Source organism: Microtus pennsylvanicus, chromosome 10 (genome assembly GCF_037038515.1).
Source record: "Microtus pennsylvanicus isolate mMicPen1 chromosome 10, mMicPen1.hap1, whole genome shotgun sequence".
Classification (NCBI taxonomy): Eukaryota; Metazoa; Chordata; class Mammalia; order Rodentia; family Cricetidae; genus Microtus; species Microtus pennsylvanicus.
Genome location: NC_134588.1, coordinates 72,811,509 through 72,827,068, shown reverse-complemented (window position 1 = coordinate 72,827,068; position 15,560 = coordinate 72,811,509). Strand labels below are relative to the sequence as shown.

Genomic DNA, 15,560 nt, shown 5'->3' with positions numbered 1-15,560 from the left:
TCAACTTTCCTGGGGCTATTAAATCGGTGGAGCAAAAAATAGGCACATTTTGGTTCATAGACAGTGAAGGCCGGGTGGAGAAAAGGAAAATGAAAATGGCCTGGCAGCTGTCTCGGGGCTCTGGCATCAAGGTGCATGCTCCAAAGCACTCTTCTGAGGCCGTTAATGCAGAGAATGGCTTATTGAGCACAGAAGTGGGAGAAGTTAGGGGATGGAGTTTTAAAGACTTTTCTCATACTTTATCTTCCCAGATGGGCTGTTTCCATCTATTTTTGGATGTGTGATGTCAAATCAGCCGGCTAATGTAGTCAGTTCGGTGACGCTACTGCTTCCGTGACACCTGGCAGGAATCAGCTTCACTAGTTAATCCTAGCTTTTTCAATCCCAAACCCTCATGTGTTCATCGACCCATCATGTGTACCAGGCCAGCCTTGGGGCACAGCAGGAATCAGAGTTCAGGATGGTGTGAATCTCCTTTTTGAAATAGAATGTGGCTTTCTGTGTCACGGGAACCCATTCTTTGACTTTACAAACCACTCTCTGCTATCCTTTTAGTCTCTGAATGTGACCCTTTCTTCTATCTGTTCAGCTTTTAAACATATTGTTTACCCTCTACCCCCCACATTTTTTTTAACTTAGCAAGCATGACCCAAATGTTTTGGGCCTTATACCAATATGGACGTTGCTTCAGACTTCATAAGTTACTGTTCTCAGTGTGTCCACCTTTTCTAGCTTCACGCTCTATTTTGCGGCTCTGCCAAACTTGATGCTCTGTTTTATTATTTGATTGCTGTTTGTTCTGCTGTAAAATGTAATAATAATGTAAATCTAAATCTTCAATGTGTCTGATTGTACTTTCCAAAGACGGTCCTAAGTGTTCTTGCTTCTTTGGTGCTCACTTTGCAATGGAACTGTGTCCTTCCATTATCAGTGCTTGGGAGCGGCCTCTCTGACCCATTTTTAACCAATAAAGTAATGTGAGTGGATAGTGGACATTAGTGACCGGGTCATGAAGGAACTCATCACTGACCTGGCTGTCACATACTGAGATTCTGTAATTCAAAAAGCCCAGGCCACACACATCGAAGAGTCACTAGTAGTTGCCATGACTGCATTCCTTGCTGGGTTACAGTCTGAGGTAAGAGACTCCATGAAGCTGCTTCTCCTCACTAATAGTTCTCGAGTACCAATTCCTATACCTAGAAGAACATCTACTTAACTTTAGCCAACCACCAGCATTGCCATAAAGACTACCACTACAAACTTTGATTTATTTGTGCATATTTAGACAATTGAAGCAACCATTAAGTAGCTGAACATTTGAAAATCTCAAGTCTAAAAGCCTGTCCTATGAGTTAATATTAGGGCATCTTATAGTAATAAAATTTTGTTGAAGCACAGACATGTTCATCTATCTGTGTTGATAATGGCTGTTTTGTGCAGTAGTATTGCAGCCATGACATTATGGCAGAGGTGAGCGTATTGCTACCTGGCCCCTTGAAGAAAAGAAAGATGAATTGTAGAGCAATCAATAGCCAAAAAGATGACTTTCTGATTTTGAGAATTGATATGTACCATTTCACAACCTAATCCAGTGGCGTAAAATTTTATATTTGATTTGCACACTAGAGGTAATATAACACAAACACACACACACACACACACACACACACACAACAGAGAGAGAGAGAGAGAGAGAGAGAGAGAGAGAGAGAGAGAGAGAGAGCATAACTCAGTAAGAAAACTTGGAAACAGCCATGCATATGTGTCTGTAGTTCTAATATTCAGTTGAGTGTGCAGCAGGAGTCTAAAAAGCAAATTGGTTCATCAGCCACGCCAAGGAGGTGACTTTTCATAATGAAGTTCCTCTTTTTATCTGGAATAAGAAGACAGCTGATGAAACCAGAAATTCCTGGCTGTGCAGAATGTTACAATATTGGGAAGGGTTTTGAGGAAAATAAACCAAAGTCCATTTCATATTTTTAGTAAAGAAATATTCTTTAAAATCTACATCTAAACTGAATCAATCTGATGTCAATTTGCTCATCAATGAAATCAGCTTATTTTATAATTTTTAAGTGTGCTTGTATGTGTGTATATGTGTATGTGTGTGTGCATATGTGTTCTTGTGTGTGTGTGTACGTGTGTGTGTGTCTGTGTGTTTATGAGGCGGATATGTATACATCAATATGTGATACCTAAAGAGGCCAGAAGAAGCACTGGGGTCCTTTGGAACTCTAGGTACAGATGGTTATAAGCTGCCCAACATGGTAGTAGGAACTGAATTAATGTCCTCTACAGGAGCAGCTAGTGCTCCTAAGCAGAGCCATAGGTCCAGCTCCTTAGTTCCATTTGGAATTGAGATGACAACATCAGTGGACAGAAGCACTTCATGGACTTAGAACAATGGGAAGTAAATTATTCCGACATTGCTCCAGGCATAGATATTAGGTCCAGTTGTTAAATTATTTTTTTAACATATTCAATTATCTTTATCACTATTTTGCCTGGATGTATGCCTGGTACCCACAAAAGCCAGAAGAAAGTATTGAATGGCCTACAACTGGGGTTGCTGATGGTTGTGAACCACATGGGTGCTGAAAACTGAACCAAGGGCCTTTGTAAAAGCATCTACTACTCTTAACCATTGCACCATCACTCCAGTTCCCCGCCCCCCCCCCCCCAGAATTTGGTGTGTGTGTGTAACCCAAACGCACACAACTTTTTGGAGTCTTTGATTACACAAGAAAAACACTTTTATTTGATGCTGCTAGAACAAAGCACTTTTTGTTAAAAGTGTCTTAAATGTCCATTCATCACTCAGGATGCTAGAATCTGGAAATAGTTAGAAGATACACTATTTTGATAATTACAGATCTGTGGCATTTCCATTAATAAGGAAATGCTGATTTTTGCCCCATTCTGGGTACTCACAATCTTCCGCAATTCATGTTCCCTAAAATTCGGTGTTAATAGTCAAGAGAGACCTCTTCACTGGGGGTGCTTTTATCACTTATGTGAAGAACGTAAATCAAGGGCAGACATACATCATAGACATTTTTGACAGGTTCAGATTTTGAGAGGCAGGGCAGGTATTTAGGCATGCCAAATAAGAGGAACAACACTGAATAATCTAACAGGCATAATAACACCAACCAGTAAGAGAAACTGGAGTTAGTGCTAACAAAAATTATGGAGGTAAATGCTTACATGACTTTCTTTCTTTTTTAATTTATTTATTTATTAAAGATTTCTGTCTCTTCCCCCCCACTGCCTCCCATTTCCCTCCCTCAAGGGTCTAGATTTGATCCTTAGTACTTCAGTGAAGGTCAGTGTTTTTTTCTTTCTTCTTTTTTCTACAGACTGGTTGTTTCAATTGTGAAAGATTTTAAAAGCTATTATTTTTCTGCTATTTTCTACTCCCAAATCACTACCGGCAAGGAAATCAGGGTTTGGTGGCACAGGCTTTATTTCTGCTTCTGGTTTTACTAAATCCTAATGTTAGGGAAACAAAAGGCTGAACAAAGCAGAACCCGAGATCTAAATGGCTCAGGATCATCTTTACAGTACCTTGATACCGATCTTCTCCTTGACCTTGGCTGCTCCGAGGGTGATTTATTTGAGCAATCGTATAAAGTGAAGCATTGTGAAGACTGTCCCAAACTGCAGTTCTAATCAAAGCAAAGTCAACTAGAGGCTAACTGTGACCTGGCTGAATAGCAGCCACTCTTCCCAGTGGAGTCTCTATGTCCTCTGCCCCAGCTTTATGCTGTTACCAATGTCACAGCTGGAAGGTCAATAGATAGTCAACCTGATTCAATAGAGGTTTTTAAAACATTCTTAAGTCTCATTAGAAACCAAAGTAGCACAGTAATTGAAGGATGAATCTGAATGCAATTATGATAATTAAAATAGCAACTTAATTTTAAGCTCTGGGAAATGTTCAGCCCAGTGCTCACACATTCAAATCCTGAGCTATGCTGGTTAATAACTTAGACTGGTATTGCAAAGCCATCAAATGTAGAGTTTAGCTACTAAAATTTACTGACTACGAACACTCAAATGGTTACTATATATTTGGAGTTTGTTGTTTTTATTGCTAATAGGATTCTTGAAGTAATCTTTCTCAAATATAGTACAGTTCTATTTCTGAATATCGGTATTTGCCAGCCCCTAGATGTTAGGATCAAGATGTATGATGAGATTAAGGTGGCTGTTCTACAAGGAGGTAAAATCTTCATGATGTGGACAAACAAAAACCTATAAAGTATCAGAGCCTGCTGGGGTTGAGTTTGCATAAATGCCTTAAAGATGGAATCAGGGAGGAGTGGAAAGAGATCTGTGCACCCATGCAGATGTACACAAAAAAAGAACACATGCCCCTGTCTACACCGGATTTTACACTCAGTGAGATAAAAGGAGGGTTACTCTACAGTCCTGACTTCTAATCCTCAAGTGATGCTGTTGGGCTGGAGACAGAGAAAGGGGCAGAGAATGGGCAGTCAAGGAAGGACACCGTATTCAGGAGATTGAAACTCTAGGTGATAAAGTCAAGAATAGGTTTAAACTGAACCACCTGTCCTTGAGTTTTATTTTTACTAAGAACCCCACAGAAGCCAGTATGCCCTATCTACCAGAACTATGCTATTAAAGTGCTTTCCACATTGGTGTTCATCACTATTCTACATGATCTCATGGCTGCGCATGAGCCATTCTGTAGCTTCTGATCATTGTTCAACTCCTTTGTTATGCCATTGATTTGTATTTTCCATCTTAAATATTTCATAATGTAAGATTATATGCACTCAATCCATTTATATAAATGGCACAAAGAATGGGAGGAGGACCTCATGTGTGAAGATGCACAGACACAGATATTATCAATTTATCTGAAGATAAAGTCACTGAGAATTTTGATTTCATTTTAAAATTTAATTATGATAGCTAGATTTCATGGATATGAGTAGTGTATTTAGCTTGCTATTTATTTTATAGATTTTATATTTCTGGGGAGGAGAGTTTTATACACATACATACATATCACTTATTCATACTTACCCACATAGATACAATTGCGAATTTGCTCTGAAGAATTTCAGGTAATACTGCCCTGAAATACACCAGTGATCAGTTGAGCCTTCAATCTGAGGGCAAATGAGGGAATAGTAGATGCAGGGAAGTACTTTGTTCACCAGCTCCACATCTTCTAAAGAACAGAATCTGTAAAGGGAGGCTCACTGACCCTTCTCTAGACACTCATTGGCCAGGAAAGACTCTAACCTATCACAGGAGAGAGTAAAAAGTCAGGGCCATCCCCAGAGGACTCTGTTGCAGGTTATCAGTGATGCTTCTATAACAAAGTCATATTTATTTAAGTGCATTACTTGTGCCTAAGTTGTCTACCCTCCTTCTCTTCTGCCCTGTGCCAACATGGTGTAGAGCTGGTAGATATCACTGGAACTTGGGAATTCTTTTTTCTCTCAGCTTTGCACCTTTGTGTGCCTTTTCTCCTACTAATCTGTGGATACCATATGTTTATTTTAAAGCAAAGTCATCAAGCCAATAGGAGGCAGAAAGAAGGTGTTCTACCCTTCACATGAACATACAGGTATATGTATAGTCAAAAACACAGATGTGTGTAGACTCCAATGTAAAATTACACATGAGCATATCTATCTGGCAACAGCTCCTCTTCCCTCGTGGATATCATACTGTTATGGGATATTACTTTAAGATGTGTTACATTTGCTTATGTTGTGGAAGATTTGTTTTAATGATGTAAAGGTGTGTTGCATTCTTTGATGTTACCTTTGTTTAACTCTTTGAAGCTGTGTTACTTTGCCTGTCTAAAACACTGATTGGTCTAATAAAGAGCTGAACAGCCAATAGCTAGGCAAGAGAAATGATAGGTGGTGCTGACAGGCAGAGATTAAATAGGAGATAGAAAAGCAAGAGATCAGAGAACGAGAAAAGGAGGAAGGAGGCAGACTCAAGGAGTCAGTCAACCAGCTACACTCCAAGCCACAGAATAAGATGTATATATATATATATATATATATATATATATATATATATATAGAGAGAGAGAGAGAGAGAGAGAGAGAGAGAGAAAGGTAAAAGCCAAGAGACAAAAGATAGATGGAATCATTTGAGTTAAGAAAAACTGGCTAGAAATAAACCAGGCTAAGGCTGGGCATTCACAAGTAAGACTAAGCCTCCATGTGTTTACTTGGGAGTTGAATGGCAGGCCCCCAAAGAATCACAAAGAAAAAGTAATCAACAACAACATACAGCAACCCCTCAATGAGACTGAGGGCAGAAGCTCAGAGGACCAAATCCTAATGCTTTCATACTCTTGGCACTAAGGAAGATGATTGACTGTTATCAGAATGAAGAATCCATTCTGCATTTCTTCTATGACTCAAGAGTGGTTTTTAATAATGTGCCCAATTTTTTATCCACCTTATCTAACCAGAAAAATGCCATTATCCTTAATCATGAAAAAAGCTGGGTATATTTCTGCTATTTTCATTTCATCCTCAAAGTGCAATTTGTAACCACTGATTCTTATTCAATGATCTTAGAATCAGACTACTCAAGTGTTAGTTGTGTTTTTTTCTCTTTTGCTTCATTTTCTTTAATTTTTCAATCTCTTTTCTGATCTGCTACTCATACAGTGTATTGGTACGTATAATACACTTGATAAAAATCCCTTTCTTAACCAATCTTGAGCCAGTGCTGAGAGAGAGAAACCACTTGATGTATAAAGAGCCTCCTGATGGTGCTTGCATTCCTGTGTGAAAATGCTTGTAGCAGGATGCTTTATGTTAGGAGTGCATGTCCTGGGAGAGTGGGAGTTTTGCTTGAGCAGTATCTGAAAAAAATAAATCTGGGAGCCACCCTAGTCTCCACGTGCTGCAGAAGCCTAGTACCTGCGCTGTCAGACCTCTACAAATCAGTAAAAACATATTCCCGATTCACCTCATGATGTGGGATTCTCCTCTGTATGCTGTTATTACCATTAATGAATAAAGAAAACTGCCTTGGAATGTTGCTAGGGAAGAACTTAGGTAGGCAGGGAAAACTAACCCAGATGCTGAGAAAAAGGAGGGAGAGTCAAGGAGAAGTCTTGGAGCTGCTGTCAGAGACATGCTGAAACTTTAGCCAGTAAGCCACAGCCACATGGTGATATACATATTAATAGAAATGGATAATTGATATGCAAGAGTCAGCCAAAAAGAAGTTAGAGTTAATGGGCCAAGCAGTGATTTAAATAATATAGTTTCTGTGTGATTATTTCAGAGCTGAGTCATTGGGAACTAACTAGCAGCCTTACTCCAACAAATTGGCACCAACATGGTTGAATAAATCTACACAAAACCTGAGAAAGCTTAAATAAGGAATCTTAGACACTAAAGAACAGAGTTAAGCATGGTTTAGTAACAGCATTTTATTGAGTGGGTTCTGTTTTCTGGAAGCAAGCAGAGGAATGGCTCCTTTAAGAGAGGTTTTCCTGACTCAGTGGTAGCAGAATAAAAGCCAAGGTTTTGAAATGTTGGCTTTCTGGGCCATGCTGTCAGAGCAACCTCTGGCTCTTTCAGGAGACTGAGCATTTAAATGGGTTTTTAAGCAGCATGACATAGATCTGCTGCATACTTAGAACCGGGAAAATGTATGTGGCTGTCAGAGGCTGTGAACAGACCTCTTCCACAATGTTGGACTGGGTGGAGCAAGCAGGCAAAGATGTATTTGACCTAGTAATGATGCAGCATAAGTTCATTAGCATTTTAAGAAGCCCTCCTAGTCAGTAAAGAATTACAGATACACAAGAGGACAGATTTAGACATAAAATACCTGTATATGAGTCATAGTATTGGAGAAATGTACATAGGCTTAGAAGAGAGAAGAAAATGAGTATAGAGGTATAAAAGGAAATAAATGGTTTATAAAAGAAATATAAGCCATGTCAAAATAGAAAATTCACAGAGAGCCTGGATTATGTATATTATAGTGTTTTCTTGGGATTTTTTGACTATGAAGGAGCTAAGTACAGAGACCCATTTCATTGTATGGGCTGCTAAGCTAAACCAGCATGTATGTTATAAAGGTATCTTGACTTCAGGATATGGATGTAAGTATATGTTGCTTTGGAAAAGGGGTTATTCTTTTGTTTACACAGAGGATGAGAACCTGTGGACTGCTTCTAGAATAATATGGTTTGATTCACCAAGACCCCCTGAAGTGTCACTGTAAACACCCCCCCCCCAAATTACTTTGCCCAACTGCTCATAGAAAACATGTAGGGCCAGCGATTAATCTAGTGTTTAGTGCCTTTTCATGCTGGTGAGTACAATATCCCCAGACTGAGATTTTAAGTTTAAAGGAGAGAGAGAGAGAGAGAGAGAGAGAGAGAGAGAGAGAGAGAGAGAAGAGCCTATCCTGACTCAAGGTCATCAGGCCTTGCCTTAGGACTTTTGAGTAAAAACTGAAAGGAATGCATTATGTCACTTACAGTGAAATTTCAGCTTCACCCACAAGCTGACCCTCTTTTCCACTGATGTGGAATTAGCAAGTCACAGTTAGTGGCTGCTTCAACAGCCTGACAATAGTGTTAAATCCATGTAGAAAGAGATAATGCTGCTGCTGAGATATCTGAGAGAAAAATAATTAATTACTACCTAAGTTACTGGGACATGGAGGTTAGAACTTCAGTGTAACTCAGACCCATGTGACTGCTTAAAGAGATAATGAATGAGAGCCCTCAACATGATAAAGATCTAGGGACAAAGACAGAAAACACAATCTGGCCATTTATAATTCATTCTACAAAAGTACACCACAGCATAGAAACATTTTTCAAGTTGATTGGGGTATAACTTTTATTAATTTTTCGATTTCAGTTTTACAGTTTTTAAATTTATATTTTATTTAGTATCATTGTGTGTATCAATTTAAGTGTGGGCCTGTTTGGAGCATCTGTGAACAACACAGGGCAACCTGTAGGAGTCCGGTCTCTTCTACTCTAGTAGCTCTAGGAAATGAATTATGAGGTCAGCAACAAATGATTTTAGCTGCAGAGCTTTCTCAATGGGCCAGCTTTTGTGTTTTGTTGTTGTTTGGAAAAGATGATATAATTATATCAATTCCCCCTTCCCTGCCTAAAAGGTGCTCCATATAATCCCTCTTGTTCTCTTTCAAACTCATGGATTCTTTTGTCTTTAATTTTGTGTGTGTGTGTATACTTGTGTGTATGTATGAATATATATGTCTTAGTGTTCTTTGGTTTGAAGAGACACCATAACCATAACAACTTGTATAACCAAAAGCAATTAACTGCGACATGCCTAGTTTCAGAGGTTTAGTCCATTGACCTCATGGCGAGGAGCATGGCAGCTTGTAGGCAGGCAGACATGGTACTGGAGACGTAGCTGAGAGTTCTACATCTGGATCTGCAGGCAGCAGGAAGAAAAGGAGCCACTGGGCCTGGTTTGGGCCCTTGAAACCTCAAAGCCCAACCCCAGCAATACACTTTGTTCAAGACCAGACATCCTCCAACAAGGTCATACCCCCCCCCCCCCCCGGCAATCCTTTCAAATTTTGCCACCTCCTGCGCATTCAAATATAGGAGCCAGCATACAGAGACCATTCCTATTCACACCCACACACAAACACAAGAAAACTTTACACTAGGCCGAAAGCACAGTTCTTCCTTGTTTTTCTAATCACTGTATGATCTGAGAATTTAAGGGAAAATGTGTGACAAAATTTCTGCTTTTCAAGCAGGTTTGCAACTCAAACTTCTTTTACTATCTTTTTATTAAAAATCCTATGATATATATACATGTGTGCTTGTGTGTGTGTATGTGTGTGTGTGCCTGTGTATGATGCATATTGTGATTCTTTCCATAGTACATGTTTGGATGTCAGAGGTCAACCAATGGTGGTGTTGTTTCTCTGCTTATATTGCGTGGGCTCTGGGGCTCAAACCCAGGTCATGAGGTTTGGTGTTAAATGCTTTTTCTTGCTAAGCCATCTTGGCAGTCTTTGACTGCCCCACAGCTATATTTCAGAGACAATGGCTACAGCCCTACATCTACCTTCAGATTCAGGCCCACACCATCTCCCCTCTCTATGACACTGCCCTGCTTTCCTACAACTCTGCCGCTCTCTATGCCACTGCCCTGCTCCCCCACACCTGTCCCCTCCCTGCCACTGCCCTGCTCCCCCACACCTGTCCCCTCCCTGCCACTGCCATGCTCCCCCACACCTGCCCCCTCCCTGCCACTGCCATGCTCCCCCACACCTGCCCCCTCCCTGCCGCTGCCCTGCTCCCCCACACCTGTCCCCTCCCTGGCACTGCCCTGCTCCCCCACACCTGCTCCCTCCCTGCCACTGCCATGCTCCCCCACACCTGCCCCCTCCCTGCCACTGCCCTGCTCCCCCACACCTGCTCCCTCCCTGGCACTGCCCTGCTCCCCCACACCTTCCCCTCCCTGCCACTGCCCTGCTCCCCCACACCTGCCCCCTCCCTGCCACTGCCCTGCTCCCCCACACCTGCCCCCTCCCTGCCACTGCCATGCTCCCCCACACCTGCCCCCTCCCTGCCACTGCCATGCTCCCCCACACCTGTCCCCGTCCTGCCACTGCCCTGCTCCCCCACACCTGCCCCCTCCCTGCCACTGCCATGCTCCCCCACACCTGCCCCCTCCCTGCCACTGCCATGCTCCCCCACACCTGCCCCCTTCCTGCCACTGCCATGCTCCCCCACACCTGCCCCCTCCCTGCCACTGCCATGCTCCCCCACACCTGTCCCCGTCCTGCCACTGCCCTGCTCCCCCACACCTGCCCGCTCCCTGGCACTGCCCTGCTCCCCCACACCTGCCCCCTTCCTGCCACTGCCATGCTCCCCCACACCTGCCCCCTCCCTGCCACTGCCATGCTCCCCCACACCTGCCTCCTCCCTGCCACTGCCCTGCTCCCCCACACCTGCCCCCTCCCTGCCACTGCCCTGCTCCCCCACACCTGCTCCCTCCCTGGCACTGCCCTGCTCCCCCACACCTTCCCCTCCCTGCCACTGCCCTGCTCCCCCACACCTGCCCCCTCCCTGGCACTGCCCTGCTCCCCCAAACCTGCTCCCTCCCTGCCACTGCCATGCTCCCCCACACCTGCCCCCTCCCTGGCACTGCCCTGCTCCCCCACACCTGCCTCCTCCCTGCCACTGCCATGCTCCCCCACACCTGCCCCCTCCCTGGCACTGCCCTGCTCCCCCACACCTGTCCCCTCCCTGCCACTGCTCTGCTCCCCCACACCTGCTTCAGTTCCGTTTGCTTTTCTCTTTGTTCTCCTAGGGGATCTGAGAATTTTTTAAACTAGGGGTTTTTTTCTTCCAATTTTGTTTAGTTCATTCATCCTTTCATAATTTTAAAATGTATTCACATAATTGAATTATTTTTATTGATATGACTTGGTGAAATCAGAAAAATGTGTTTTAATGTACTTCAACTTTTTTATATATAGACAATATGACAAATTACAACATTCTTGTGCCGGAAAAGCAGAGTTCTGATTTCATATTCTTAATAGACACACAAATTTTGGTTATAAAGTCCAACCCCTCCCCCTTTTTTCTGACAACTATCTAACTGCTCTAGAAAACTAGTTCTGAGCCTAATTTTGGCACTATTTGAGAGAATTAGGAGATGTGGCCTTGTTGAAGCAAGTGTGTCACTGGGGATGGGTTTGCGGTTTCAAAAGCCCACTATATGCCTAGAGTCTCTCTCTCCCCGCTGCATGCAGATTCAGATACACAACTCCCAGATATTTCTCCAGTGCCATGCTTGTCTGTGTGTCGCCACGCTCTCCACGATGATGACAATGCACTCAATCTCAGAAACCATAAAAAAGTACCAGTTAAAAGTTTTCCTTTATAAGAGTTGACATGGGCGTGGTATTTATTCTTAGCAACAGAACTGAGAAGTCTTTCCTTGATTCCTTGGGCACTTGTACACATGCTCACACAATACACACACACACACACACACACACACACACACACACACACACACACACCAGAGAGAGAGAGTTAAGACATAAAATATTTTTTAAAAAAGACTACTCATTCAAAAAATTATTATATATTTTTTTTCAATGTTGATGCCTGAAAATTGGGGTAATTAAAAATAGTACTCCAATCTTTAATATCATACTCACCTCTTTCTTCACCCAGCCACTATCTTCTCTGCATTAGAAAACTATCTGTACCTTCTCCATGACAAGTGTAGCACTGGGAATACCCATTCTTGCACTGCTTTTTGACAACAGAAATCATGGCCCATTCCTCTACAGCCACCAAAATCAAGCAGTAAGGCTTTAAAGGTGAGAGAAGAAGCAAATGCTTTTACCATGACCTTCTACATTTTCATTAAAATGTAGAACATCACTCTTCTGCTAGAAACCCAAGGAGGGAAAGGATAAGCACCAACACCAACAGCCTACTCACCCTTAAGACAAATGGTGACAACAAAGGGAACCTACCGGAGCGTCACTAAAATGATCGTTTACAATCTACAACAGAAGAAATCAGGTGCCAGCAATGGAGGGGAAGGATGCTTGCAGCCTCAGTTGTGGGATGCACACAGACTCTTAGAGAAGGGTCAGGGATACCCATCCATAGCAGGTTGGTATGGAACACTCAACGTGGTAGGAAAATGTACAGTCCCGTTTAGATCTATATGGAAGTATCCTCAATCACAGATCACTGGAGTACTGTGTATGTGCCCCAAGGATTAAACATGCAACTACTTTAATCTGTTCTCCTGCTAAGCATTCAATATTTTTATGTATATACACAAAAGCCCTATAAGTGAGGATATAGGCATTTACTTCTTACCCATACCATTTGTACACTCCGGGAGGCAAGTAGTCTCACTAGCCCCTATTTTCCAAAGTTTATTCTCTAGTAAGCAGTTTGTTACCACTCTGTCCCCAAATCATGCAGGACTACTTGTTTAGTAAATTCCAAGGACCTGTACTCTCGTATTTTAAATGTCGGCTTAGGGAAACCCACTAGCTTCTTGGCTGTGAATAAGCTGGTCATTTTCACACTAACCCAGTAGCCAATCAGCAGGCCATTATTTTTTGGTGAAGATCCTTAAGAAGAATAAATGGCATCAAGAACACTTACCTGCACATGCAGAAGGAAGGTTACCCCGCTATCAGGAGCGCAAGCACATAGACACACTGAAAACAATGCAGTGCTTGCAATTTATGCAAGTAAAACCTAGGGGTAGTAGTGGCTCCATCCAGCTCTGCCCCACTCATTCAGTAGATTTAGCTGTGTGTTCAAGGCTAGACCAATCACTCATGCAGTTATTGCGCAGAAATTGTTGAAGACATACACAAAACCCATGCCTGAAAAAGCGGGAACCTTGGCTTCCAGATAATCAAAACAACTGGCTCTCTCTAAACAGCCATTAGACTACTGCAGTATGCAAAATCCATTAGGAAACTAGCGATCCTCATAAGGGTTGTGGAAAATGAAAGGGACCAATTACCATCACACAGATGGATTCCAGAGTGAGTTGATGTAGTGGGCACATACTTGAACAGACATGGGGTTAGACAAAGAAGGGAACCCCCAAACCATGAGAAGGACAACAACAAAGATCATTGCTTAACCTGTTTTGTCAGAGCTGGTGGTCATGGTATTGGTAGTGATGGAGGTGAAGGCAGTCTTTGCGCTGTCCTTGGCAGTGACTGATTTCTGCTTATTTTTCATGGCTTCCAGTGCTTTGAGCTTCTTGGCATGTTTCGTGCCTTTGTAGTGGGCCGCAGCCTGGCTCTACAAAGGAGAACACAATGAACCATGCAATCAGGCTCATTTCTAAACTGGCATTCTCTGTATTACCACAAATACAGACTCTCTTTCAATAACAGGTACCATTCATGCTTAATGCTGGACAGGGAGGTCCTTAAAATGATGAGTATAAAGCAATGGGAATTAAATTCTAAGAGGCAGAAGGAAGAAATATCCAGTTGCTTCTCTTAAGAAACTGAATATTAACACATCAACATTTTCTTTTTAGAGTGTGGGGGTGTAAGAATTTATACCTGCATTGCCTTTGTTCTGCCAGCAGAGATGCTGGGCTCCAAGGAAGAACTAACAAAGGTTCTAGCAGAGGGATTCTCACCTACTCTGTTCACAAAGCATCTTTTCTCCTTCTCCAATGTGACTGAGGAACATTCACTCACTGGGTCTACAAGATTTTACATAACTGAGGATGTGTGCACTCAGGAGGCTGAACTTAAAAACACAAAAGCAAACACAGGGTTGAAGTCTAAATGGGGCTTGGAGAAGCAGGGGGATTTCCTGATTCTTTTTGTCCTTCTGCTTCCTCCCAGGGCTTACTTAGGGAGTTCTAGGCGATGTTTCTCTCCAGCATTAATGTCATGATTAGGAGGCTTTGTGGCTCTTAAGTACCTGAAATGATTATTCTTTCATCTGTGGTTTCTGAGATTCTGTTTTAAAGGCAATCTGTATTTCCTAAGGCTGCTATTTGTTACCGGGGGGGAGGGGTGCAGATATTGAGCCACTGTCTACATAGCTACCACTAGTCTGGAACTTGAGACATTCTTGCTTCTGCCTTCTCAGGACTGGGATTTATAGACCTGCAGCATCTCCCCTCGCGTATTCTCTTCAAACTCTTTTTAAGAAGTTTTGGACACACTACTTGAAGCAGAAAGTCATCTGCTCTGAAATTTATTAATGTTCATGGAAAAGATAAAAGCCTTTGCTGAAGTGGTACATGGATAAACAAGGAGAGTATTAGATTCCAACATTGTGCAGGACAAAACTTTTTAGGATTACTTCTATAAACATCATTGAAAGTCTACTGCATCTGTTGGGTTACTCATTACTTCCTATTGCATATTAAGCTACATGTTCCATTTTCCTATTAAAAATGGCAATGATTTCATTATATCAATTAGAGCAGGTGGGGTCATCTATTTTAATAGATTTTAATAAATAAACAAATAGTCTACACCTTAATTTGCATCATTCTGATAAAATGTCCTCAAAGGCCTAGGTACCTTTATTGAAAGAGCACTGGATAAGGAAACTCTATATTAGAAACAGTTTGAACAGAGAGCACACTCATGCACCAGGTACACATTTCTAATGACACAGAACACCAGAAGACATAGTGTGAATCCAACAGAAAGTTCAACCATGCTGTAGTTAACTGTGACGTCAGTGACAGGCTCCATTGCCCTGATCCTAAGGGGTAAAGCAGCTCTGACAGAATACTTTGTTTTGTTTTTCTGCCTGGCTCTACTTTTCAATTCCCCATGTTGCACTGCAAGTGAAGCGCATACTATAACAGATTAAATGCACATGGGAGCTGGATGTGTTCTTCAGATCACTGCTACATAATATCCCTTAAAACAAAGTGCTTTTCCCTAGTGATTGACAGGAATGTTTTAGTAATACATATTTAAAAATTGAATTTTAATCAAGGTTACTGTCTCCACTTATGTCTTCAAATGCATCTATATTTCAA

The 15,560-nt window shown here is 42.1% G+C and overlaps 1 protein-coding gene across 4 annotated transcripts in view; it reads right to left on the bottom strand.

Moving 5' to 3' along the window:
- Znf385d (zinc finger protein 385D) overlaps positions 1-15,560 on the bottom strand; it is an 899,443-nt gene that overhangs the window by 88,654 nt on the left and 795,229 nt on the right. For all 4 annotated transcript variants that reach the window (XM_075988657.1, XM_075988660.1, XM_075988658.1 and 1 more), the window contains one exon: positions 13,678-13,840. In XM_075988657.1, the coding sequence (XP_075844772.1) occupies positions 13,678-13,840 (163 nt within the window). The remainder of the gene's footprint in view (positions 1-13,677; positions 13,841-15,560) is intronic.